This window comes from Aaosphaeria arxii (assembly GCF_010015735.1).
Source record: "Aaosphaeria arxii CBS 175.79 unplaced genomic scaffold BU24scaffold_2, whole genome shotgun sequence".
Taxonomy (NCBI): Eukaryota; Fungi; Ascomycota; class Dothideomycetes; order Pleosporales; genus Aaosphaeria; species Aaosphaeria arxii.
This window is the reverse complement of record NW_022983475.1, coordinates 4,681,980-4,704,313: the sequence shown is the minus strand read 5'-3', so window position 1 is coordinate 4,704,313 and position 22,334 is coordinate 4,681,980. Positions and strand designations below refer to the sequence as shown.

At 49.1% G+C, this 22,334-nt stretch overlaps 8 protein-coding genes across 8 annotated transcripts; 4 read left to right on the top strand and 4 right to left on the bottom strand.

Annotated features, from left to right (window-relative positions):
* Nucleotides 1–274: 274 nt before the first annotated feature.
* Nucleotides 275–1,950, bottom strand: BU24DRAFT_419764 (peptidyl-prolyl cis-trans isomerase D). The gene is made up of 5 exons (XM_033527297.1): nucleotides 1,889–1,950; nucleotides 1,741–1,808; nucleotides 1,675–1,684; nucleotides 1,198–1,617; nucleotides 275–1,143 (listed from the first exon to the last, which is right to left on the bottom strand). Exons 1-5 carry the CDS (start codon nucleotides 1,899–1,901, stop codon nucleotides 530–532), a joined length of 1,125 nt encoding a protein of 374 aa, XP_033388529.1. The 5' UTR covers nucleotides 1,902–1,950; the 3' UTR covers nucleotides 275–529.
* Nucleotides 1,951–2,867: 917 nt separating this feature from the next.
* Nucleotides 2,868–4,419, bottom strand: BU24DRAFT_459795 (uncharacterized protein; the record flags this gene model as incomplete). Its single annotated transcript, XM_033531757.1, has 3 exons — nucleotides 2,868–3,748; nucleotides 3,797–4,071; nucleotides 4,220–4,419. 3 exons carry the CDS (start codon nucleotides 4,417–4,419, stop codon nucleotides 2,868–2,870), a joined length of 1,356 nt encoding a protein of 451 aa, XP_033388528.1.
* Nucleotides 4,420–6,261: 1,842 nt separating this feature from the next.
* Nucleotides 6,262–7,600, top strand: BU24DRAFT_135061 (uncharacterized protein). The gene is made up of 2 exons (XM_033521063.1): nucleotides 6,262–6,404; nucleotides 6,899–7,600. Exons 1-2 carry the CDS (start codon nucleotides 6,365–6,367, stop codon nucleotides 7,309–7,311), a joined length of 453 nt encoding a protein of 150 aa, XP_033388527.1. The 5' UTR covers nucleotides 6,262–6,364; the 3' UTR covers nucleotides 7,312–7,600.
* Nucleotides 7,601–9,396: 1,796 nt separating this feature from the next.
* Nucleotides 9,397–10,192, bottom strand: BU24DRAFT_459794 (uncharacterized protein; the record flags this gene model as incomplete). Its single annotated transcript, XM_033531756.1, has 3 exons — nucleotides 9,397–9,676; nucleotides 9,783–10,111; nucleotides 10,178–10,192. The coding sequence occupies 3 exons, from the start codon at nucleotides 10,190–10,192 to the stop codon at nucleotides 9,397–9,399; spliced, it is 624 nt and encodes a 207-aa protein (XP_033388526.1).
* A 2,747-nt stretch (nucleotides 10,193–12,939) lies between these two features.
* On the bottom strand, nucleotides 12,940–15,618 carry BU24DRAFT_419760 (CCR4-NOT transcription complex). Its single transcript, XM_033527296.1, has 3 exons — nucleotides 15,208–15,618; nucleotides 13,550–15,153; nucleotides 12,940–13,420 (listed from the first exon to the last, which is right to left on the bottom strand). The coding sequence occupies exons 1-3, from the start codon at nucleotides 15,460–15,462 to the stop codon at nucleotides 13,360–13,362; spliced, it is 1,920 nt and encodes a 639-aa protein (XP_033388525.1). The 5' UTR covers nucleotides 15,463–15,618; the 3' UTR covers nucleotides 12,940–13,359.
* A 286-nt stretch (nucleotides 15,619–15,904) lies between these two features.
* Nucleotides 15,905–16,914, top strand: BU24DRAFT_134961 (uncharacterized protein). Its single transcript, XM_033521062.1, has 5 exons — nucleotides 15,905–16,039; nucleotides 16,095–16,282; nucleotides 16,332–16,374; nucleotides 16,428–16,618; nucleotides 16,732–16,914. The coding sequence occupies exons 1-5, from the start codon at nucleotides 16,033–16,035 to the stop codon at nucleotides 16,906–16,908; spliced, it is 606 nt and encodes a 201-aa protein (XP_033388524.1). The 5' UTR covers nucleotides 15,905–16,032; the 3' UTR covers nucleotides 16,909–16,914.
* Nucleotides 16,915–18,349: 1,435 nt separating this feature from the next.
* On the top strand, nucleotides 18,350–19,893 carry BU24DRAFT_431700 (cytochrome P450; the record flags this gene model as incomplete). The annotated part of the gene is made up of 7 exons (XM_033529885.1): nucleotides 18,350–18,532; nucleotides 18,582–18,688; nucleotides 18,741–18,897; nucleotides 18,946–19,058; nucleotides 19,118–19,301; nucleotides 19,355–19,730; nucleotides 19,781–19,893. 7 exons carry the CDS (start codon nucleotides 18,350–18,352, stop codon nucleotides 19,891–19,893), a joined length of 1,233 nt encoding a protein of 410 aa, XP_033388523.1.
* Nucleotides 19,894–20,345: 452 nt separating this feature from the next.
* BU24DRAFT_489995 (uncharacterized protein) lies at nucleotides 20,346–21,200 on the top strand (the record flags this gene model as incomplete). The annotated part of the gene is made up of 2 exons (XM_033533677.1): nucleotides 20,346–20,406; nucleotides 20,455–21,200. 2 exons carry the CDS (start codon nucleotides 20,346–20,348, stop codon nucleotides 21,198–21,200), a joined length of 807 nt encoding a protein of 268 aa, XP_033388522.1.
* Between the last annotated feature and the right edge of the window lie 1,134 nt (nucleotides 21,201–22,334).

Here is a 22,334-nt window from a genome sequence, read left to right as displayed (position 1 = left end):
TATCATCGTGTTTTCTGTTTTCTGTGATATGGGAGATGGGAGTGTGAGAGAGAGGGGGGTGGGAGAGTTGGTTCTTTTCCATAGACATGCATGACGGGGTAGAGGATTAACTTCAGCTCAAAGTTAAATTTGCAATGAACCAATATGAAAAAATCAAGTTCTGCGTGTGATGGAAATGCAAAGGCTATGGGTTTTAAACCTCTTTTAACACTCTCCAACTCCCTGATTTCTTCTACCTTGGAATCGAAAAAGTCACGATACATCGAAGTGCAAATTTTTCATGTTTTTGATATTTATGTTTTATTTCTTCGGTTCTATATAATGTCATACTCGTAAGGTATCATCATCGTGCTTTTCGTCCTTCCGACGAAGGATTTTGCTCGCAGATTCGTGCAATATCAAGGCTAGCGAACTAGTACTCCACTTCTGTCTGCCGCGGGCTAGGCATATACTCCTGCTATCACACGGCCGGCTGTTTCCCTCCTTTTCCCTTCGCTTTCCGGGGGAGATTCCATGCGACTCCCGCTCTCTAGTCGAAGTTGAAAGCGTTCTTGTAGGCCTTCTTCTCGCGCTCCTTCCTGTCCTTGACCCTCTTCTTCGCGGCCTCGAGCTCCTTGATGATCGCCGAGTCGCCGGGCGCGAGCTTCTGCGCGGCCTCGAGGTCCACCTGGGCGTCCTCGTCGCTCTTCTTGCCGATCTTCGCCTGGGCCCTTCGGAAGAGCGCCTTAGCCTTGTCCTGATCCTTGATGCCCTCGACCTCGAGAGCCTTGGTCGCGCTCTCGGCGGCGTCGTTGAACTGGCCGACCTTGTTCTGCAGCAGTGCGCTATTGGAGTGCAGGGAGATCTTGAGGGCGTTGAGTTTCTGGCCGAGCTCGGCGGGGTCCGAGTCGAGCGGCACGGGGTACTCGTGCAGGTAGCGGATCGCCTTCTGGTACTTCGTGATGCCGAGGTGGAGGTCGCCCTTCTTGAAGGCCGTGTTTCCGAGGTCCTTGAGCTTGGTGGCGATCTCGACGATCTCGTCGCCCTTCCACTCGACGTCGCCGGACTTCTGGTCCTCGGGGAAGTCTTCGTATGGGTCGCCCGTGGGGTCGACGGCCTTCTCGGTGGCCTTATCGTACTCCTCGCCCTTGAGTTCGCCGCAGTCTTGTAGGAATTAGTAGTTGGATTAATGTACAGGCGCATTGGATATGTACGTACCGGCGATGATGACGTCTTGATATGGCTTGTCTCCGCTTTGTGTCTTCAAGTTCTCAATCTGTCTAACGATGCTCTTGCCATTGATGACCTCGCCGAAGACGACGTGCTTCTTGTCCAGATGCGGCGTCGGGACGGTAGTAACGAAGAACTGACTGCCATTGGTCCCGGGACCCGCGTTGGCCATGCTGAGCAGGAAAGGCCTGTCGTGGATCTTCTCGAAGTTCTCGTCGTCGAACTTCTCGCCGTAGATCGACTCGCCACCGGTGCCGTTGCCCTGCGTGAAGTCTCCTCCCTGGATCATGAATTGCTTGATTATTCGGTGGAAGCCTGAGCCCTTGTAGTGGAGGGGCTTGCCGGCCTTGCCGATGCCCTTCTCGCCCGTGCAGAGCGAACGGAAGTTGTCGGCGGTCTTGGGGACGACTTCGAGGAGGTTAGCGATTCTGAATTACGGCGGGGGTTGCGGGAAGGTGTGCGTACTGTCATCGTACTGTGTATCGCCATGTTAGCTCTCAGCCTTCACGAGTGAATTCCAAGGGGACTTACGAGTTCGAAGGCAACCCTTCCGGCCTTGGTGCCACCAATGGTGATGTCGAAGAAGACTCGGGAACGCTCTGCCAAATATCAGTCTCATGATTCCTCGCGGGCTTGCTTGCTCAAGGAAACAAAGCCCAGTGCGACGTGCAGATCTTACTGTGATCAGCCATATTTGTTGCTTGCTACGAGGCTTAATCTAGTGGTAAATCTCTTGGAATGACTTATTCCTGTGCACAGAAAGATGTTCTAAATGCCGGCTATGAGGAAGAAAAGGAGGGAAAGGCGACAATGAATTGAGGCTGAGGCGAAGTTAAGTTGTCGTTGTGTGCAGAGGTACCAGAACTTTCTAGAGCTCCCCCCGCAGTCACCTGCCAAGACCCCACCGCAGGAACAAAACCCACCATTGACGCTAGAGTGTATCCCTACTTCATTCACAGAACACTAGGCTTTCAAGGTGGGCAAAGCAATGGAATCATGCTTCACGTTGATTCCACTTAGTCAAAAGATCGAAATTCGGCTGTAACATCCTACTTCACAATGGTATGTTCAATCAGGTTAAGAGTGAATTAAAGATCAATTTAAGATTTCTTTAGGATTTCTTTTAATAATCGAGACAATTAATCTAGACGAAAAATGTCCATTTACTTTTACTACCAATATAGTGTTCCTATACTTGTATAGTCTCTACAAATGTCTAATTCAACAATAAATTCATGTTCGCATCATTGTCTCTAATTGGTCGAGCAATCCATTGGTTGAGGAGCCCAAATTATCAGGATTACTAGCGACCGTGAAGGTAGAGAAGCACTGCATCAGGTTTAGAATTAGATGTGAACTCGAGTAACTCTTATCACGAACACATACGAGACAGTGGATCGAATAAATAGATGAGTCTAGCCAATCAAGGAATGTATTAGAATGTGAGAGGGGTATGTAAAATATGCTTGAGTATGAAAGAAGTCCGCGAGCAGATGAGATGACAAAGATGAGCAAGAATAACAACGCCATGATAATCGCCAATATTTTTGGGTTTCCTACAGGAGACTCAGGCTACAAATAATCCCCCAATGCATCGATTTATCTCTGATTCATGAAATAGATGAAACGACAGGTGATGTGTTGTGATGCATTCTTGTCTATCGTCTTGAAGACATTGAGAATGGGAGGCATCTTGAGACCGCCTCGTTCTCGTCGTAATGAGTTGGGAACCCTCCCTGTAGCGCCCTTCGTAGGGCGTTGAGCCTCAACAGCTTCCACCATTTGTCTATTCTGACTTCGACGGATCGGTTGATCTTGACCTTCATCCTACCGCCACCATAGACACGTCCAGTCTCCTGGTCTAATGCGGTTGAGTACTTTGGTCCGCGCGTCGGGCGCTCGACCGAATTTCGAATGTCAGCGAAGGAAGAGTGTAGCGTCTTGCGGTCCTTCTTGGAGATGCTGCGAGTCGACACTGTTGCAAGATCGTCCAACTTGTGGAGGAGCTGATCTTGCCGTCGGTATACGGTATATCGCTTGATCATTCGGGGGCCGTGGAGAGGTGCTTCGTCAGAATCGGAGTCAATGCCTCCATCCGACACTTCCTCGTCGTCCTCCTGCGGGGTGTGCGACTTCTCGTACATCAAAGCTATATTCTCGCCCGCTGCAATCTGGACTCCAGCGTCTGAGCTGTCTAGTTGGTCCACGAAGGCCTCGATAGCGGCTTCGGTCGTTTCTTCCAGGTCGTCAATCTCAGTAGCCAACAGGCCCCATGCCTCAAGAGCGGCAGTCACCACAGGTCCTTCGTCATGCGCCTCGACCGAGAGACCGTCAGACTCTACTATCTCCAGGTAGTAACTCATGATGTTCTCCATCTCTTCTTCGGATGCTCCGCCAAAAAAGGCAGCAATCCCAAGACCATGAATGGCGCTAACCTTCGTTTTCACAGAATCAGCGTTATTGATCATTCGCTTGAGAAGGTCTGTCACGTCGTCATACACATCGCCAGACTCGATGGTAACGATGAAGGCGGTCAATGCTGGGCGAATTAGCTTCAGTCAGTCCATAGGTTGATATCGAGACATACCCTTGATAGCCGCAACAGTCTCGCGTTCGGTCGTGTCGGTCTTGATGCTCCTCATGATAGCTGGCAAGAGTTCACTCTCGTGAGATTCGATATCATCCTTGGCATATTTGGCCATGAGGATGTGCGCGAAAATGTTGAGGCTTTCGGCGCGGCCATCGGTGCTGGTACGTTTACGATCGATGATGTGTTCAATACGATTACTGAGTTCTGTCTTCCAGGCATCGACCGGCAGATCGACATCTTCACCATTGAGGATTTCGTCTATGGAATTTGTGCTGCTCGAGACATCCGTGGTTAGCGTGGTGTCGGAGTCATAGGAAAAGCGCCGAATCATGATGTCATACGCTCCTTTGCGAAATCCGCAGCAACAAAAAAAAAATAACAATATAGAAAGGAGGGAAAAGGTGCGAGAGAAGAACTCACCTCCAGGCAGTGCCATCGCTCAAATAATCTTCATCATCCGACACCTGCCCGCTCGGGTTGCGCGAGGTGGCTCTCGATTGGGCGGGGGAATTAACTTTTGAGTTTGCTTTAGACGAGACGGCCGATGCCTGTCGTGAGCGTGCTTTGCGCGACACGGTTTTGCCGCTTTCGAGAAGGGCTTGACGGCGGAGGTCATGCATGTTGGGCAGGCGGAAGATATGGATATGGTGGCCAGAACGGCAGGCTGTAAGGGATATAGAGAGGTCGAGCCTTTTGACAAGGTTGCAGGTAGGCGGATGATGTGTTGGCGGCGAAATTCAGGTAGGCAGGTCGCAGTGCGGGGTGAGGGAAATGGAGGTATTGAAAAGGTAGTTGTGTCGACAGCAAGTTATTGCCAGGGGATGGAGTCGCGATAGGCAGTAGAAGGTATTTGTAACTGTTGACGAGAAGACATGAGTCAAAGCTGGAGGCGAAAAAAGGTAACAGGTAACCAAGGGATGTTGTTGAGGGAGTTCAAAGGGTTGGTGTTGAGTGAAGAAGATTGGTGGGGTGTGGAGGATTAAGGTGAGGTGAGGTGAGGCGTGTGTGTAGAGGCAGAGAGAGAAGGCGAACAATTTGGGTGAATAATGTTGAATGGGTGGACGGATGGATGAATAGGAACAATACCATAGGACAATAGGGCCTTACAACAGGTACGTACCTCGTACCTAGGTAGTCGGTAGGTAACCACGAAACTTGGAAGGGAAAATCCGGGGAGGGAAACTGTGAATGGATTAAATCGTCATCATTCGAGCCAGGTCAAATGGAGCTAATCCTCCTTTGTACCTGCTTAACCCTTCTAGGACTAAAGGGATTGCATATCCACCTATCATCTATCGACGAGTACCTATCATACCATCTATCATCTATCATCTACCATCTACTAGCTATCTACCCCCTACCTACTTATATCAACGAATTAATCTATTTCCATTTTCTAGTCCATCATATCCTGCGTGAAAAAGGAAAAAAGCTCATGTCCGAGGTAAATGACAAACATTCCATGCCGACCGTTATAGAGTACCACGCTGGCAATCTCGCTGGCCATGCTTCGTTGGCACACATGCCGCCAACTGGCACCTCAGATCCTCAGCCAACAATGCTGCTCACCACGCTCACCATCACAGCCTTCCGACTAGTCGACAACATGATATTCAACCTTCTTCCAGATGATGTGTGCCCATGGGTGTCCATCACAAGTCTGCCTAGATCCTCCCTAACGCTTTTCACATGTTCCACTCTGAAATCTCGCGCGATATCGATAACGTCTCCGCCGCGCCACCCTGTGACATGAAACATCCAAGGCATCCACCCACCCAACGGTCACTATGCATGCGACAGATGCCGCGTCTTCATCATATGTCTCTGACCCAGCCAACAAGCATAGTCTAGTTGTCTGTCTACGGTTTTCGGTCTACGTTCCACGGTCTTCTACGAACCATCATCTTTCCCATAGTTGGCTCTCTGCGCTGACTAGGTCAACCCGGGTCCACAGCGCCTAGTAGATTGAAAGGACGTTGGTTACAATGTTGGCCCTTACTCCTCATAGGGCGCCCTATACTTTTGCCATAAGCTGGCGACATAAACCAGAGCATGTTGGCTGGTCGCTTCGTTGCCCCGTCTTGGAAAATCAGACGCTATCTAGACTTCTACATGATCTACCTGTGACCATGTATCAGTTCTCCATGCATATCGGTCCTCGCATAATCGGCCAATGGCATAACCGGTTTCCTCTACAGCCGCCATGCTAGTTGCTAGTCCGTGTTTGTATTCTCTACATCTCGGAACATAACCGCCAACGATGCAACAACCACAGCCATCCACTACTATGGAATGTTGTTGGTGGCTCAATAAACGTACTCGACATACGTATACCCGGGGGCCATTTCCTTTACCCATGGATACCACGAGGCCATGGATAGCTGACCAAGCAGGTTTCTCTGCCAAACCCAGCGAGAATCAAGCATTCTCGCCTACCTGCGCCTACATGCTCCTTCACTCGGTCGGTCTCATCATATTCCCGACTCTCACGCACCAGGCCAGACCAGCCACGCACTCGCCTCACTCCTACGCCTACACCCACATTTCAACGTTGCTCGACAAGGAATGCCATGCATTGGTCTGACCGCACGAGACGAATGTACCGGTATGTTCATCCATTCTCTTTGCATACTATACAACAAAGGAGCTTGGATAGAATACCTTGTCGCGTGGGACTTTCGGATCGTCTGAGCGAATCACCACCCTCCTAGACAATATCATCGTTAGCTTTCACCAACCCAATGCCATCTCACGATCAATTTCCCAAGAGGGACCGTATGCGACCCGCCTGTACGGACATTCCCAAGAATTCAGATTCTCTAGACCCGTCATGCGTCCGGCTCCCGCTGTGCCTTGTAGGCGCAGGGCATGGTCGACCCAAGGACCAAGCTAGACGAAAGGAACTAAGCATGAGTGCGAATCCCTCCGCAAATCATGGCCCCCACAGAAGCAGACACCATGGACGAGAGTGATCCCGTATCGCGCGTACCTTGCACATGCCTACAGTCGAACGTTCCAAGCAAAGCCCCTGCCCCCCCGTGGGATTGAATAACGTTCAAGCCATGCCCTGATCCAGCTAACGAGGTGTAATCCGATCAGGTGCTCGGAGAGCGAGGGGTAATCCGACCAGGTATTCGGACAAACTACCTGTACTCCCTTACATCTCCATCTCCGCCGCCCGTCATAGCCGCGCTCAATGCATCTCCATGCGGCAACAACAGCGACCAATTATCCAACAACAACAAGAAATCACCAATAGACTACCAATTACAGTCGTCAATGTATCATCTCTCGGCTTACCCGGAGGACCGCCGACAAATGAAGATCGGATCGGAATCTTACTAGTCCCAATCGTTCATCGCAATCGCACCGCGCACCACCTGCTCGCCCTGCACAGCACGCACTGCACCGCACCGCACTGTAGTCACATCCGCGACGAAACGAACGACCCCTCCTTTTGCATCACAATCACGATGAAACCCAATCGAGATCTGAGGCACACTCCCTCATGATGTAATCTTAGCCCAAAAAAAATAATTACGCCCATCGTTCACTAAACATGCCGTTCGATACTTTCGGTCTCCACCAACAAACAGCTTCCATGGATGATCCCGTCCTTCAGAATTATTATCTGACGAACTGAAAGGAGCAATAGATATCGAAATGACGGTTTAGTTAGTTAGCCTCGCCGGATCGCACGGTTCATATGCTCAAGTCGAGATATTGGTAACCAAAAAACGGTTCATCTGAAGCATTGACATCCAGACAATCCGCCTCGCTTCAAATAACCGAATAGTGCTGATCGGAACCTTTTAATTGACACCACGTACAATTATCCACCGTCTAGGTATTATCATTACAATCAATTCCAATACGCCTACCAGTCTGCCCTTAGAAATGCCTTTCCATCAAACAAACTCCCAAGAACCTAAACCCAAAATCACCCATGCAATATCACATTATGAGAAACATTCAACACGCACGATATAGCCCGGGGGGGCCAAATTTCCCAAAACGAAAGAACGACGAAAATCCCTAAACCGAACCGCACGAAAAGCGCGGTTCGGCCGGGGGAACTATAGTCGCTTGCTTATAGGGTGTTTTGTATTAGAAGACTGTTATGTATGTACTCACTCGTAGGGTGGACGTATGTGTCTAGTGTATGTGGAGATGTATGTATGGTGACTGTACTTACCGTTTCTTGGCTGCGGGAAGCCTGACTAGTCAGTCGTGTTGTAGGTAGGTATGTATGCACGTGTATGCAATGTAATGTACATGCGAACCTTCGACGACGCGTAAGGGCGAATCGATGGACTATGCACGTTGCTCGATATTGTGTGGTTTATGTTGGAATGCGCGTGATGTAGGTACGTATGTAATGTGATTGTTTCTAACTAGTAGATGTTGGTTTATACGTCTATACGTCTATACGTCTATCATCTCCACCAACGCTAGCCAACCCTTGAAACGAACGAGAACAGGGTATCAAAAACGCTTTTTGTCTAGGGAAACCCAATGATAAGCGGAAAGGAAATATCGGTGTATAATAGTGAATGCGATGACATTTGAGGACGAGGGTGTAATGTAATGTATAAGCCCGGAGTTCCTGTATCTCCGGTCTCTCGGTCGAAACAATGCTGGTTTGTGGTCCGAGGTAGTTACTGTACAATGTATGGTATGTCTATGATTGTGTAAGAAAGCAAAAGAAAAACGCCGGAGACTAGAAGCAAAGCTCGGATATCGGATGGGGTGATTGTGGAACAAAAATGTACATCTTTGCGAGACCAGTTGAACGAAAAGAGAGATCGATGCAGTGGTGTTTCCCCCCGCACAAAAAGCAAAAAAGAAACCAGATAGGAAAAGTATAGACAGGTAGATAGACAGATAGACGAAAAGGAAAATCTCCCCAGGGCTGAACAAATATCGGCTAGATAGTTAGTATGTACTGCGTCTGTCCCGTTGGAACGTTGCGGTCCTTGGTTGGGGGTGTGGGTGTGTTCTCCCACTAAGCACTTCAGCCATGCGACATGCCAATGCCAACCATGACCGCCCATGCGCTAAGGGGAAAGTTCCCAGTGCCTCGATCGCGCATTGGCCCCGATGCTCCGCAAAGCAGCCTTGCCGCAGGCAGATCCTGAACGGGAGGAACTACAGACGAGAAAAGGTGTTCGACTAATATCGCTGTTTTTCTTGACTTGAGATAAACGAGGAAATAGAGAATTGGATGATGATGCGTGTCCACGTCCGGAAAATCAGCCTGTGGAGAATGCTGGCACTAAGAAAGGGTCCAAGGAGACAGATGGGAAACTTTGGGTAATCCAGACAGGTGGAAATTTGGGCATATCCAAACAGGCGAATTAGATAGTACATGAAAGAAAATTCTTGAAATGTAATAAAACAGAATCTTGTTGTTGCGCCACCGCTTTTGATGCAGGTTTGTGTGTGTGAGAGAGAAATTCTAAATCCCGGCCCAGAGTTAACTCCATAAAACAATATCACGCCGTCTTCCTTTTCCGTATTCGTCCCGATTTCGTGCGTCTGACGGGTTCAGTGTTGAATTTATACCCGGAACAACTGACACAAAATTAATGGGACGCTTACGATGAGTAGCCAGTCAGGCTCCGGCCAAGCGGGTTGGCCGAGCGCTCTCCAGGTTTCCGCTTGGGGATATCGATGTGGTGGAAGTTGCGGAGGTGTTCGACGAGATGGTCGCGGCGCGTGAATCCTTTGTCACCGATGCGAGTGCACCCTTTGACCTCGCATGGATATTCTGGGGTCGTGTTCTTGTTGTGGACGGTGGACTGATGGCGCTGGAGATCGGCTAGCCGAGTGAAGTTTGCTGTGCTTGTGCAGTTTGGCACTGTGCATGGAAATGTCCTATAGAGTAGTTGCATTAGTCACTGTTTGATCAATGGTACCCTCGCGTAGTCGTCCGCTCGCTCTTTGGACGGAAGAGAGGAGAATGCGTGTTCAAGTTGCGTACCTAGGTTGCGAGGCGCTCCGGCTCCTACTCCTTCGGTCAGCCTTCATTGATCTTCTTCGTCGAAGCATTTCATCGTCCTCAGGGGGTGCTAACTTGTGTGGTTCTGGCAGTGAGACCATGGGGTCTTCGTGTGGATAGTAGCCTCCTTGTGTAGTCACCGGATACTGAGAAGTGGTGTACACCGGCTGAGGAAAGTAATCCGGGATAACATGATATGGCTGCTGTGGATAGCATTGGTATTGTTGATAGTAGGCGTGGATTTGTGACTCTGTGTATTGAGGAATGGGCGCGCTGTAGCCAGTGGTGTACTGGTCAGCGCCACCAGGATACTATCCCGCCACTGTTAGGGACCGTTCACTTTATGTATTGAATTTGATGGAAATAAGGCGACATACTTGTGAGTAGGACATTGTGAAGGATGAACCGGTGAGAAGACGAAGAGGAAGGGCGTAGAACTTGAGTGGGGTTGAGCAGGAGGGCGACTGCCGAGGGCGTTTTAATATCGATGGCGATCAGTCAGAGCGGGCACGATGGTGATAAGTAAATCAGGTTGATTGATCTAAAAGATCTTTTGGTGATAGTGGACTCGATGTGACTGGAATGGATTGCACTGGATGTTGGTGATGTTTTCTTGAAGTTCAACTTTCCCGGTATATATATTAGCATGCAAAGAGGTTCCAATGTCACTGCCACCCTCTATGATTGATCTTGAAACATAAGACAGTGCTTTTGAGTCGAACTTACCATAGGTTACGCCCACGAAAGGGTACAGGGATATGGTGCCTGTGAGCCACACACGGAGAATAGGTTGCCACCGCAGTAGCGTGGCCCGGCACCTGTACGGCTGAGTTTCTCCTCCCCGGATGGACAGATTAGAAGTAAAGCAGTTTTACTGTGCCTTTGCAATGTGTTGGAGGATCACATTCTGTTCGGTTGAGGCAGTGTTGGAGTAACTTGTTTATAACAGTTCGCTAGCACATAGGGCTGCAGGGCTGTCTGACTCGGGCGAAAAGGTTGGGGATAAATCACCAAAATGGGCGAGTATTGTCGATAAATTATAATGAAGCTCATTCGATGCAAGGTCCCTTTCTCCATAACACGACAGATGATATTCCCGGATATCATGTAATTTGGTGTTCTTGAATCCCGGTCACATTGAGAGTTGACCTCGGGCGTATCCTATGCGTCATACAGCAAGGTATTCTAGAATGCGTCCCACAAACGGGGGCACGCATCTGCTTGCTTGCGGGCCGTTGCGCAACAACAGTATTTAGAATGTATTGCGAACGATGGAATCTGTTTACGAGAAAGCTGGTGGACATATACTGCGTACACCGCGTTCTCGGGGCGTTGTGCTGCATGCTTTGAATTTGTCATTTTGCATAGGGGGAACACATTCGATGGTACGCAAGACTATGCACAGTACTGCTGCAATATGATAACGCGAGATCGAACAGGTTCTCACCGTCTCGAACTGGCTGTATCGGCCCCATCTCTTGTTCAATGAGATGCTAAGTTGGGACGGAAGCCTGGCGGGCGTTCTGCTGGCCTTGGTAATGCATGCTCTATATGTCTGCTTGTCAATTGCTAGAGGTCAAGCCCCTCGCCTCATCCCGCAGAGCTAAACCTCAATGACGGTAACATTATGATATGCGTGCAGAGCGCTGCAGGTTCCGTCCAGGGCAGGCAGAGCAGCAGCGGTGAGACGACCCGACTTGGATTTGGATGAGAGTTTCAAGTTTAGCGAAGATTGCAAGTTTGACAGCAAGAGGCCGACTGGGACAGGGACTGAGAACTGTGCTTTCCAGTCCTGGACAAGTGTTGACGGGAGAAGGGGAGGTCACGGGCGTTTCTAACGGGGCGTTTGATGACATTCAGCCTAGGGAAGCTAGTGGACGCTCTGCCATGCTGGAAAGCTAATCTTATCTTGGATTCTGACGTCGACCGTTCAACAATGTTGTAAGCATGCGTGCACAAGGAGAGCGAGAGTGAGGTTCTTGCGGTTAGGAGTTGGGATAGTTTGATGCTGGGGAAGAATGAGAGTCATGGCACATCGCGCGAGTGGTTAGGGTGAATGGCCATGTGGAGATCAAGTCATGTGGTTCAGCGATCGGTCGGCCAGGGTTGAAAAGGTGGTGGTGGTGGCTGTCGAGGGGGCCGGAAGTATACCGTGTTGTAGGTATCCAACCATCTGGCCAATAGCAAGGTACATGATGCTATGCTCTGTTATGTTATGCTCATGCTAGCTAGTACATGCTAGGTATGCAGAAAGTAGGAAAACGAGCTAATTAGCTGAGAATCTGAGACCGTGATGAGTCTGTAAGAGAGAGAGACAAGGGGGGGCATTATTGGGAGAGAGTTGAACGAGAAACGATGTTACAGGTCAAGAATCAGCCTGGCCTTGTCGGATCATCTTGTTGGAGTTTTGCAAGGGGATATTGAGTGAGTACCTATACAACAAGCAACAGAGTAAAAAGTGGAGTAATTGTGCGGTGATTAGATCGAAGAGGTAGGTGGACAACGAGTAGAGACCTTGAGGCTTGAACGAGGTCGGAGTAACTAATTAGTTGGTTAAGGATGATGGGATGCATGGGGGGGGTGGGAGGAGATCAGATCAGGAACAAGGGATGAGGGAGAAGAGAAGGCCAGAGTAGAGAGAGAGAGAATGGCGAATGGCAGAGAAGGAGGAACCGGAGGGAAAGTTAAGCCGTGCCAAGCTAATATCATGTCCACATAGTCTACATTGCCCAGTGCCCACCACCAACAACAACCCACAACCATACACAACAACCGTTGAGACGAACGAGTAATCACGAGACAACGCAGCAGCATATCACATTTCTGGACATGACCCTATTTACTTACCTTACCTCATTCAACCTACTTTATTGCTTTATTACTGCGCTCTTTTGTGGGTTATGGCCCCCAAGGCCCATTTGCATATGGGCGGTACCGCTCTCTTTTTTACCTTTCCTCGATTGCCTCTAGTCAGACGAGCTCTCTTTAATTGCGGGCGAACAGCCACAGCGGGTATGGGGCCAGCCAGATCGTAGGACTGTCCGACTGACGTTGGTGTCGTGGCCCAACACCTACTGCATCCTTCTCGGGCGTGTGATGACATTGGACATCTACACTTTACAACTCACTAAACGCACTCACTCACGACTGACCTACATTATGACAATGTGACTACTGTTCCTCACCGCACACACTACTAACATCAATATCGCGATCCACCCTCCATGACACATGGCAGAGCGCTATACACATTAAGCAAAGCGCAGAGCAGCGCGACGGCATTCAATGAGGGGACAAAGTGGGATTCTGCATGTGGGCGTGCCCTATACACCACGATGAGGTCATACGCCAGTCCCATCCAAGATGCTCCATCACCCTGCGAGCGACCCCACCTATTCGATGGCTACTTAGATATCATCATCGGTATGTAGACTACAGAACCAATACAAAGACAGACGGACAGACAGTACAGACGGTACAGACAGATGGGCCATTCCATCCTTCCGTTCTAGCAGCCCGCCCTTTGGTCGCTAAAACAGTCGAGGCGGATACGCCTCCTTTACAGCTCATCTTCGAGGAACTTGTACGCAAAGCGGAAGTCTTGTTTCCGTCGGTTCATCCTGCACATATTAGGTCAGCGAGATCTGTCCATGGTGCCGGTGTGGCTGTTCGCAAGTCCCGTTCCGAGATCCACAGGGTCCCGGGCGGTGCTGTCAGTCAGTCTGCGAGGGTGGGATTTAAGTGCTTACCACGTGCTTTCATAATCGAAAAATCGATATGTTCCTTGTTCGTAGTCCTCGGTGATGGCTTTGGGCTCCTCGTGTCGCTGAAACCATGTCTGGTATTGCTTGTGAAACCTCCAACTTTGGCTCTTTAGCGCCTTCGCTGCCAGATATTGCTGGTAGGTGCCCTGTCGGTAGTAGAATGCATAGAACAGAGCATCAGTCTCAATGCGCTGATACAGTCGCGGATCGTCGAAGATCGCAAGAGGCTCCTGAGGGTAGTGCGGTGGTGTGTATGGGTACGGATGTTCTGGCCTATAATGGCGAGGTGCCTCGGTGTCAGTTGTGTCTGGAGCGGTGGTCATCGACGCGGCCAGGATTCGCTCATCCGGAGGTTTCGTCGACGAAGCAGTGATGTCGTTCTTCGTTGCTTCGAACGAATCAAGCAGGTCCTGTAAGCTTGAAGGGAGGTGATACACTGAATCTTCATCCTCATCATCCGCATGAGACTCTCCATTAGTCAGAGGCGGCGTAGCTGATGTCGATTCCTCCTCCTCCGCTCGGTCCAGCGTTTGTGATTTCCGAGTGGCCTGGGCCGCATCATCGGCGGAAGTAGGTGGTTCCTTCGCAACCGTTGGTGGGGTTGCCGGAATGCTTACAGACGGGACGGGCGATTTCCCAAGGTGAGACTGTGACAGATTGTCAATACCCGTGACTTGTGTTCGCAGAGCTGGCTGTGAATGTGTAATAGCAGGGGAATTCGTCGCGCTCGTCCGTGCACCTGACAGGCCCAATGTTGTCTGTGCCAAGGTCGCTCCTGGTGGTGGTGGCAGAGGTGCAATGCCCACCCCATTCCTGTCGCTCGCAGCAGCGGCCGCCGCCGCCGAGGCATATTTGAGCGGCTCTCCTGGGGTTCGAGTCGGTAGCGGCGCGGGTTTCATGCTGTTACCAGACGCATTTGCAGCTCCCGGTAACGGTGTATGCAGTGTCGCAAGTGCTGGTAGAGGTGACTTCATCTGCGTGGATGGTCGTCGTGCGCCCGATGATGTTGTTTCTGCCGTCTTCGCCTTCACTGCTCCCATACTACTGCTTCTGCCGTCCGGTTCCGTCAGATCGTCCTGTATCGACTGAGTGTCTTGCGAGGAGACTCGATCTGCCTCGGCTCCCAGTCCGAAGATGGCTTCCTCCTCCTGTAAGGCAAAGTCGTCATACACGGTATCATCCTCCATAAACTCTGGATCTTGGTTGCTGTTGACGTAGTACTCGATGCTGTCTTGTACCTCCTTCACCTGATCCACCTCCACATTGCCGTTTTCCAGGGCTCTTTGCAGAAGTTCCAGTTTATTTTGATGCCATTTGTGCCGCTCCACTGTATCTTCCAGTTCTGATATCCGCTCGGCCCTAGAGTTGTCCCCCTTCTTGCTCTTCTTCACGCCGACCTGTAATGTCTCCACCTCGGCCTCGATCGTTTCCACCTGGCGCTCCAGCTCTTCGTTCATATTTGACAGGAAGTCAACCATGTCCACTTTCTCCTTCTCCCGGGGATCCATCTTTGAGGCCAATTGAAGGCCTTCTTTCGAATATGCCTTGGTCTTCATTTCCTTCTCAACGGCCTTGAAACGCTCCATTTGCTATGTTATTGATCAGCGAATGCTCACGTGAGGGGCAAGGACGGTCAATCGCACTGTTTCAATCAGTTTCCGCTTGTCCAGCAGCGGCTTCTTGTCCTTGATCTCGCTCATGGTCGCCCATGTCTTGATCTGGTCTCGCGACCGCTGCAGCTTCTTAATCTCCTTCTTGAGTGAATCCTCGAGCTTCTCCTTCTGAGATGGATTGCTCGTTTGCTGAATCTTATCATGTATGTTTTCGAAGACGGCGACGCCTTCGTCCACCTTCTTAAAGCACTTATCAATCTCCTGCTGGAGCTTTCGTGCTGCCATTGTGTGAGCGGGGCCTCGCGGCAAGTGTGGCTCGGCGGGTGAGGGTTCGGTATCGAAAGATTCGTTGTCGGGTCAACAGACTCGTGAAGTGAAGGCGCGCGATGTTTGCTCCGATGTAGATGTTGCGGATTGGCTTTTGTCGTGGGTGCACGAACACGGAGGTCAAGTGTGATGCGCTGCACTGATCGCGCGATTTCGGTTTAGCGGCGTCGATCATGCCAAGACCTGTTACTTTCGATGGCCCGTCAAACGTGTGGTGGACGCACCCCGCGTCACGCTCGCCTGTAATTCCATGTCGCAACAGTGATACCATCGTAGTGGAAACACCATCACTCAACACTCTTCTTCCTAGGAGCTACTTACCGCAACAGAACTATATTCACAGCAGAAATGTCTATGTGCGCATATGGACAATAACGCCTCGAATTACCTCGACTACCATAAACACCGCATCTCCATCTCGCCGCCCCACCTAGCCACCATCTTCGCGATACCACGAATTGCAAATCTACAGTTTCGATAGCAGCGTGTAGCCACCCGCTACCGTTGCGCCATATATCTATATCAAGAATGAGAGGTTCGCGCAAGCTCAAGGCTTCAAATATGCACTCGACAACTGACCATTCTATCAGCTGTTATGCAACGCGTAAAGTCTGCGTCGGTCACCGTTGATGGCGAACTGATCTCTCAGATTGGGAAGGGCTTACTGGTTCTGGCCGCAGTTGCAAAAGATGATACCATGAAAGATGTTGAATCAATGGCAGGCCAAATATTGAAGGCTAAGCTCTGGGACGACGAAACTAAGGATCCCCCAGGAAAGGTCAGTGACAGCCCCCTGGCTTGTGTTACAGCGCGCTGACATATGAAAGTGGAAGAAAGGTGTCGCCGACATTGGGGGAGAGGTTTTGTGCGGTATTTATCTACATCTCCAGACATGAGAAAAACATGCACTGATACCAGGATAGTGTCTCAATTCACTCTGCTCGCCTCAGTAAAGAAAAACAAACCCAGCTTCCATAAGTCTGCAAGCGGAAATCCAGCCAGGGAACTCTACCAAGCTTTCTTCAAGAAGGTACAAGAACTATACGAGCCTTCTAAGGTTAAAGATGGAGTGTTTGCCGCCATGATGGACGTGGCATTGGTAAACGATGGGCCGGTAGGTATAGACTATACTTGTCTGGACGGAGAGGTATATCCAACCTCATTATTCCTTCATGGCGCTTTCATTTTCTCCCCTGGGTGGTAACTTGAGGCTGACAATTCGAGTAGGTCACCATCCAGATTGACACAGATCCACCTAAGATGGAGGATCCCACTTCCCTTGGCCCCGGATTGGGAAGTCCTAGTGACGGCACTGCATCTACCACGGTAGATGTGAATGATCTAGTCAACAACATGCAGAGGATCACGAAAGAATTCCAGATACCCGTCGAGTTGCTAGAATGAGACTACTGCTCTCATTGAACTAGACGAAGTCGATTCTCAATAGCAGAAGGGCCAATTCCAACCAAGAATACCCGCCTTGAGGCATCGTGCCAAGTTGCCAGCAGCCGAGCTTCGCCCGCGTGCATAGAGGAAGAAAGGCCGACACGCAGTCGTGAAGGTTGATCGGATGGCGGGATTTTAATGACAGCGTGGGCGCACGGCAAGGAGTCCTTCCCAAGGTGCATGGCCCAATACAGAAGCATTTTCTATCACGACCAAGTTTGCCCAAATGAACGTTGTACAAAAGTGGTAGAGGCGTTGTAATAGAAGTATCTCAACTCCCGAAGATGTATGACTACTAGAATCGAACGAGTTGTATTTGGCGCAGGATAGTTTACAAATATATAGAGGTAGAGGCATATTTGGTTGAATGATTTACGCTCTATTATCATATTATCACAGCTCAAGAATCCCTTGAACTTGACAACTCAGTGGAAGGTGGCCATGGGGTTTATATCATCAAATCTGCATCAGGATTCTTGATATGTCCGAACATTGTCATAAATTTATTATCCTCTGAGGTCTATCTAATAGTAAAATACAAAAAAAATTAGATGAATGGCACTTCCGTTATTGGGGTCGAGGGGGCTCTTTGAAACAATTGCCATTTTTTTGCCGAGTCACCGCAGCTCCCCGCGGAGATGCATTGGCGGCGGAGATGCATTGTCGTTGCGTATGAGAAACTGCAAGATCACACGCTTTCCTCATCATACGATGCAACGCTTCGGACGCAACAATGCTACAAATTAATCCTGTACTTGATGAATGTGATCGTTTCAAACATTATTTGCAGAGTATAATTCGTGTTCCATGGTGTGATCAAATTTATCATTAAATCATTGCAGTGTTTCCCCTACTAGCTCCCCCACAAGGATCTCTCGCTTCATGCGGACATCGTGAATACATGCAAGATGACCAACAGATATTCGCTCATTGCTCCTGACGTCGACCTGGGGTAGCTGCCGCAACCTTGTGTGCCTCGTCAGCGACGGAACTGCCCTGGGAAGTTTTATTACTCATAACTGATCACAGGCGTCTAATTCGTTCAATGACAGTACGCTTGATTCGTAGATGCAGAACCCGTACAAAAGTCAATCCGCCATGTGCAGATGCAGGTCCTCCGCCGATGCGCCAGATATAGCAACAACAAGATGACCCCTTGCTTCCGTGTGAAGCATCTCCGCCCAATCTGACGCAGCCAAAGGTCATGCGATGATTTTGACAAATTCTTTATAGGCTGTCTTGTGGCGACTCCAAGCTCTATATCCCAGCTTCACATCTATTCGAGATAGCTATAAAGATCGAAATGACTTCTACTTATCGTGCTCTCCTATCATCCAAGAGACCAAACATCATTCCCAAGACCTTCAATCAACTACTTACTCGTAATTCATTTGCGGCTATGTCTTCAGTACCTCGATTTCCTTTTGCTCGTCCCCAAGCTTGGGATCCTCCTGTGGAGTATGCGAACTTGAGAGCTACCAACCCAATATCAAGAGTTGAGCTATGGGATGGAAGTCACCCCTGGTTGGTGGTGAAGCACAAGGATGTCATATCCGTTTTGACGGACAACAGATTGAGCAAAGTCAGTGTTCTAACCCTAGTCATGAAAGAATATGTAATAACAGCTTCAGCAACGTAATCGACCTGGATTCCCTGAAATGAGTGCTGGAGGAAAATTGGCGGCAAAGAATAAACCCACATTTGTGGACATGGATCCGCCTGATCACATGCAACAAAGGTCCAGTGCAACAGCTGTTCGTATGCCAGAACGAGTGCTAACTATGGCTTAGGAGTATGGTTGAACCTCTGTTCGATGCCGCAGCGGTTGAGAAACTTCGACCACATATTCAGAAGACAGCGGATACATTGCTGGACAAGATGATTGCAGAGGGCTGCGAGAAGCCAGTCGATCTTGTTGAGAAGTTTGCACTTCCTCTTCCATCCTATGTAAGTCTCTGACTCTGGTCATCAAAGTCAAGAACTAACCTTGCGTAGATCATCTACGGAATCTTAGGTGTTCCACTTGAAGATCTAGAGTTCTTGACACAACAGAATGCCATCCGCAGCAACGGAAGTGGAACAGCCAGTGAGGCCTCAAACGCTGCAAAGTACGTTTCAAAAAACCCCGGACATAGAGAGGCTTGCAAAAGTACTAACAACCTTCAAGTACCCTTCTTGAATACATTGGACAGCTCGTACAGAAACGTCTACAGGAACCTAAAGATGACCTGATCAGCAAGCTCGTCGTTGAGCAAGTCAAACTGGGCCATATTAACGAGTCAGACGCAATACAAATTGCTTTCCTCATGCTCGTCGCTGGCAATGCTACGATGGTGAACATGATCAATCTAGTAAGCTAATTCAAACAGCCCAGTTCCTTAATGAGATTGTTGACCATATATAGGGAGTCGTGTCGCTTCTCCAAAACCCAGACCAACTCGCCAAACTGATAGCTGACCCTACTCTGACATCTCCATTTGTCTCAGAACTCTGTCGGTATCATGTTGGATCTGCCATGGCAACACGACGCGTTGCCAAGGTCGACATCGAACTTGGTGGCCACCAGATCAAGGCCGGAGAGGGAATCATCGCAGCTACTCAATCCGCAAGTCGAGATGAGGACGTCTTCAGCGACCCAGAAGTCTTTGATATACTACGCTTTGTCCCTAAAGAGAAGGGCGGTCGTGGTGAGGATTGGTTCCAAGGCATGGGTTTCGGCTGGGGGGAACATCGCTGTGTAGCTGAATCACTAGCAAGAGGTGAACTAGAAGTCGTCTTCTGTAAGTATTGCTGCCCGAGACTTGAATAACCCCGACTAATGATTCTCAAGCAACACTCTTCCAAAGATTACCCAACCTGCAATTAACGGTCCCTTTCGAAAAGATCAGCTGGTCTCCTCCAACTAAGGATGTGGGTATCACCGAACTTCCCGTTACCTGGTAGAAAGAAGGATACTATCAGCTCTCTCCACTCTCATGACCCTTCATGATTTTTTTTGCTGTACTGGTCTCTCATCACTCCTCATTCATAGTTAGCGATTAGGCGCAATGTCCGCGTGCATTATATGTCTGCTTTAGGTATAAGAAAACATAATTCCACTTTTGACAATTCCAATGCTTTTGACTTCTGCCGTTCCTTGTTGTCCAATCACAATTCCTCTATTATAGGTGATGGCGATGATAAGCACACTGCTCGGATGGACTTGCTCAATTTAGCCTAGAGTATAGTTTTACATGCACTCCGCAGCCCGTCATTATCTAAGGAGCTATGAGTTGACTGTACAGATAAGACTAATTGCTAGCATATTTAATAGTTATCAGCATTGCAAATACTCACAAGTGCTTAAAACAATCTATCATCTCAAGATATCAGGGACAATGGGATCAAATTCAACTATGGACGTGCCTACCTACCCACTTAAGGGTTTCAACAATGTGAATCGATATAAACATCAGGGTAAAACCGTCATTTTCAAACCCATATGCACTTTTTGACGGCTATCAGCAACATACGATGTCGACACAGTTCACACAATCGTCAATAGTACTCCAGTTCTTCACGTATCCTTTGTCCCAGACCCTTCTACGCTTGCACCGGTTGTCCTTCCCATGATCGGTCAATTAGGACTCTATCCGGGGGACGAATCGAACGGCGAGACTGAGTATAGTTGCTATCTTCACGGCTACGTCTCCTCACGGGTTATGAATCTTGCGTCGTCGGGCGGTGAAGGATTGCCGTTGTGTGTTGCAGCGACGAAAGTCGACGGCTTTGTTCTCACTCTGACGCCCAATTCTCACAACTATAATTATCGATCAGCTGTTCTACATGGTTTTGGTACGATCGTCGATGACGTGGATGAGAAGCTGTGGGCGATGCGACTCATCACTGACTCTGTGGTTCCCGACCGCTATGACAATACGCGCGTGCCACCAGATGGAGCGGAAATGCAGAGCACTCGGATTTTGAAGATGAAAGTTACAGGGGCGAGTGCTAAGGTTCGTGAGGGTGTGCCGCAAGATGAAAGGAAAGATATGAAGAGAGAAGACATTCTGGATAGTGTATGGACTGGAGTCGTTCCCGTGTACGAGAGACTGGGAGAGCCTGTACCAGGGCCATATAATAGGTTGAAGGAAGTCCCAGAGCATGTCAAAAGATTTGTGAAGGAGGAAAATGCAAAGAGAGATGCGTATGCGTTTGAAGCGGCGAAGAAACCAGCACCTGAGAAGAGGCCGAAGAAAGCTGGAGTTTGACATTGGATACACTTTTGCTTTTTTGACTAAAGATATGATATTCGCAACACACGGCTTGGCTCATCATTCTGATATATTGGAGTCACGACGACAGTGCTTCCCGATGACTCTACTATGATTAGTGTATGACAGAACCACCACCGAGTCATCGTCCAAAATAAAGGTCAGATTCCAACGAAGACTTCAACTCTAGTTACTATTTCCTTCGTTCGAGATATCGTATTGATCGAAATTCACAACAACAACGCGACACTTGACTACCCGTTCACGATGCTCATCCAAGCGATTCTAGCACTACTTGTTTCGCTGATCGTTGCTTCTCCGCAACCCGTAAAACACGGCCTCCAGATCCGAGATGGAAACCTTACTACCCCTTGTGGGGGTCTTAGGCTGCACGAGGAAAGGTTCTATAAACTTGCCTTTCTAGTATGCGACCGGGCGTTCAGTGGGACAGCAGGATCCAAAAGCCAAACAACATTAGTGCACACGCATGGATCTATCACAGCGATAAACTCAGAGTTGCTAATTCTACTGGAACCAACTATTTCATTCAGTACAACTTTTTCCTTTCCGGCGATGTTGCCCTTATGGATGTACCGTCTTGCCAATACGCCTTCACCAACCCGCGGGTAAAAAAACCGGAATTCACTTGTCATGGACAAGTCGGAGATTCCTCCACATATATCAACACGTGGGCGAGCGAGGATATAGGTCGGAAATTTGAGGCAGTCGCAGTGCAGACTAGAAGAGTTCCACTTTATGGTCAATGGACAGACGGTGACCCCTACACGCTGTTCGACAATCTGACCTCTATCCTTGTTTGAATACACGAGCGAACAAGACATTGTTGGACTGGCGACGATCTGGTGAGATCATTTTACTTCGGGAGCAGTGGAATATTGTATGGGGTGTTTTATTTTCATTTGTATTCTTTGATACAGCGGACATTCAAATTTAAAGAGCCTTTTGATTTCGATTTTTGAATAAAGACGCAGAAGGAATGCATAATATGTCAGTGCCCTGTATGATAATGCACCAAAGCACGTGGCAACGTCTATTCTTCTCCTACGCACAGAAGTACTCGGTACTAGGGCATGGCTAGCGAATGCTGGGGTACCAGACATACTACCCACA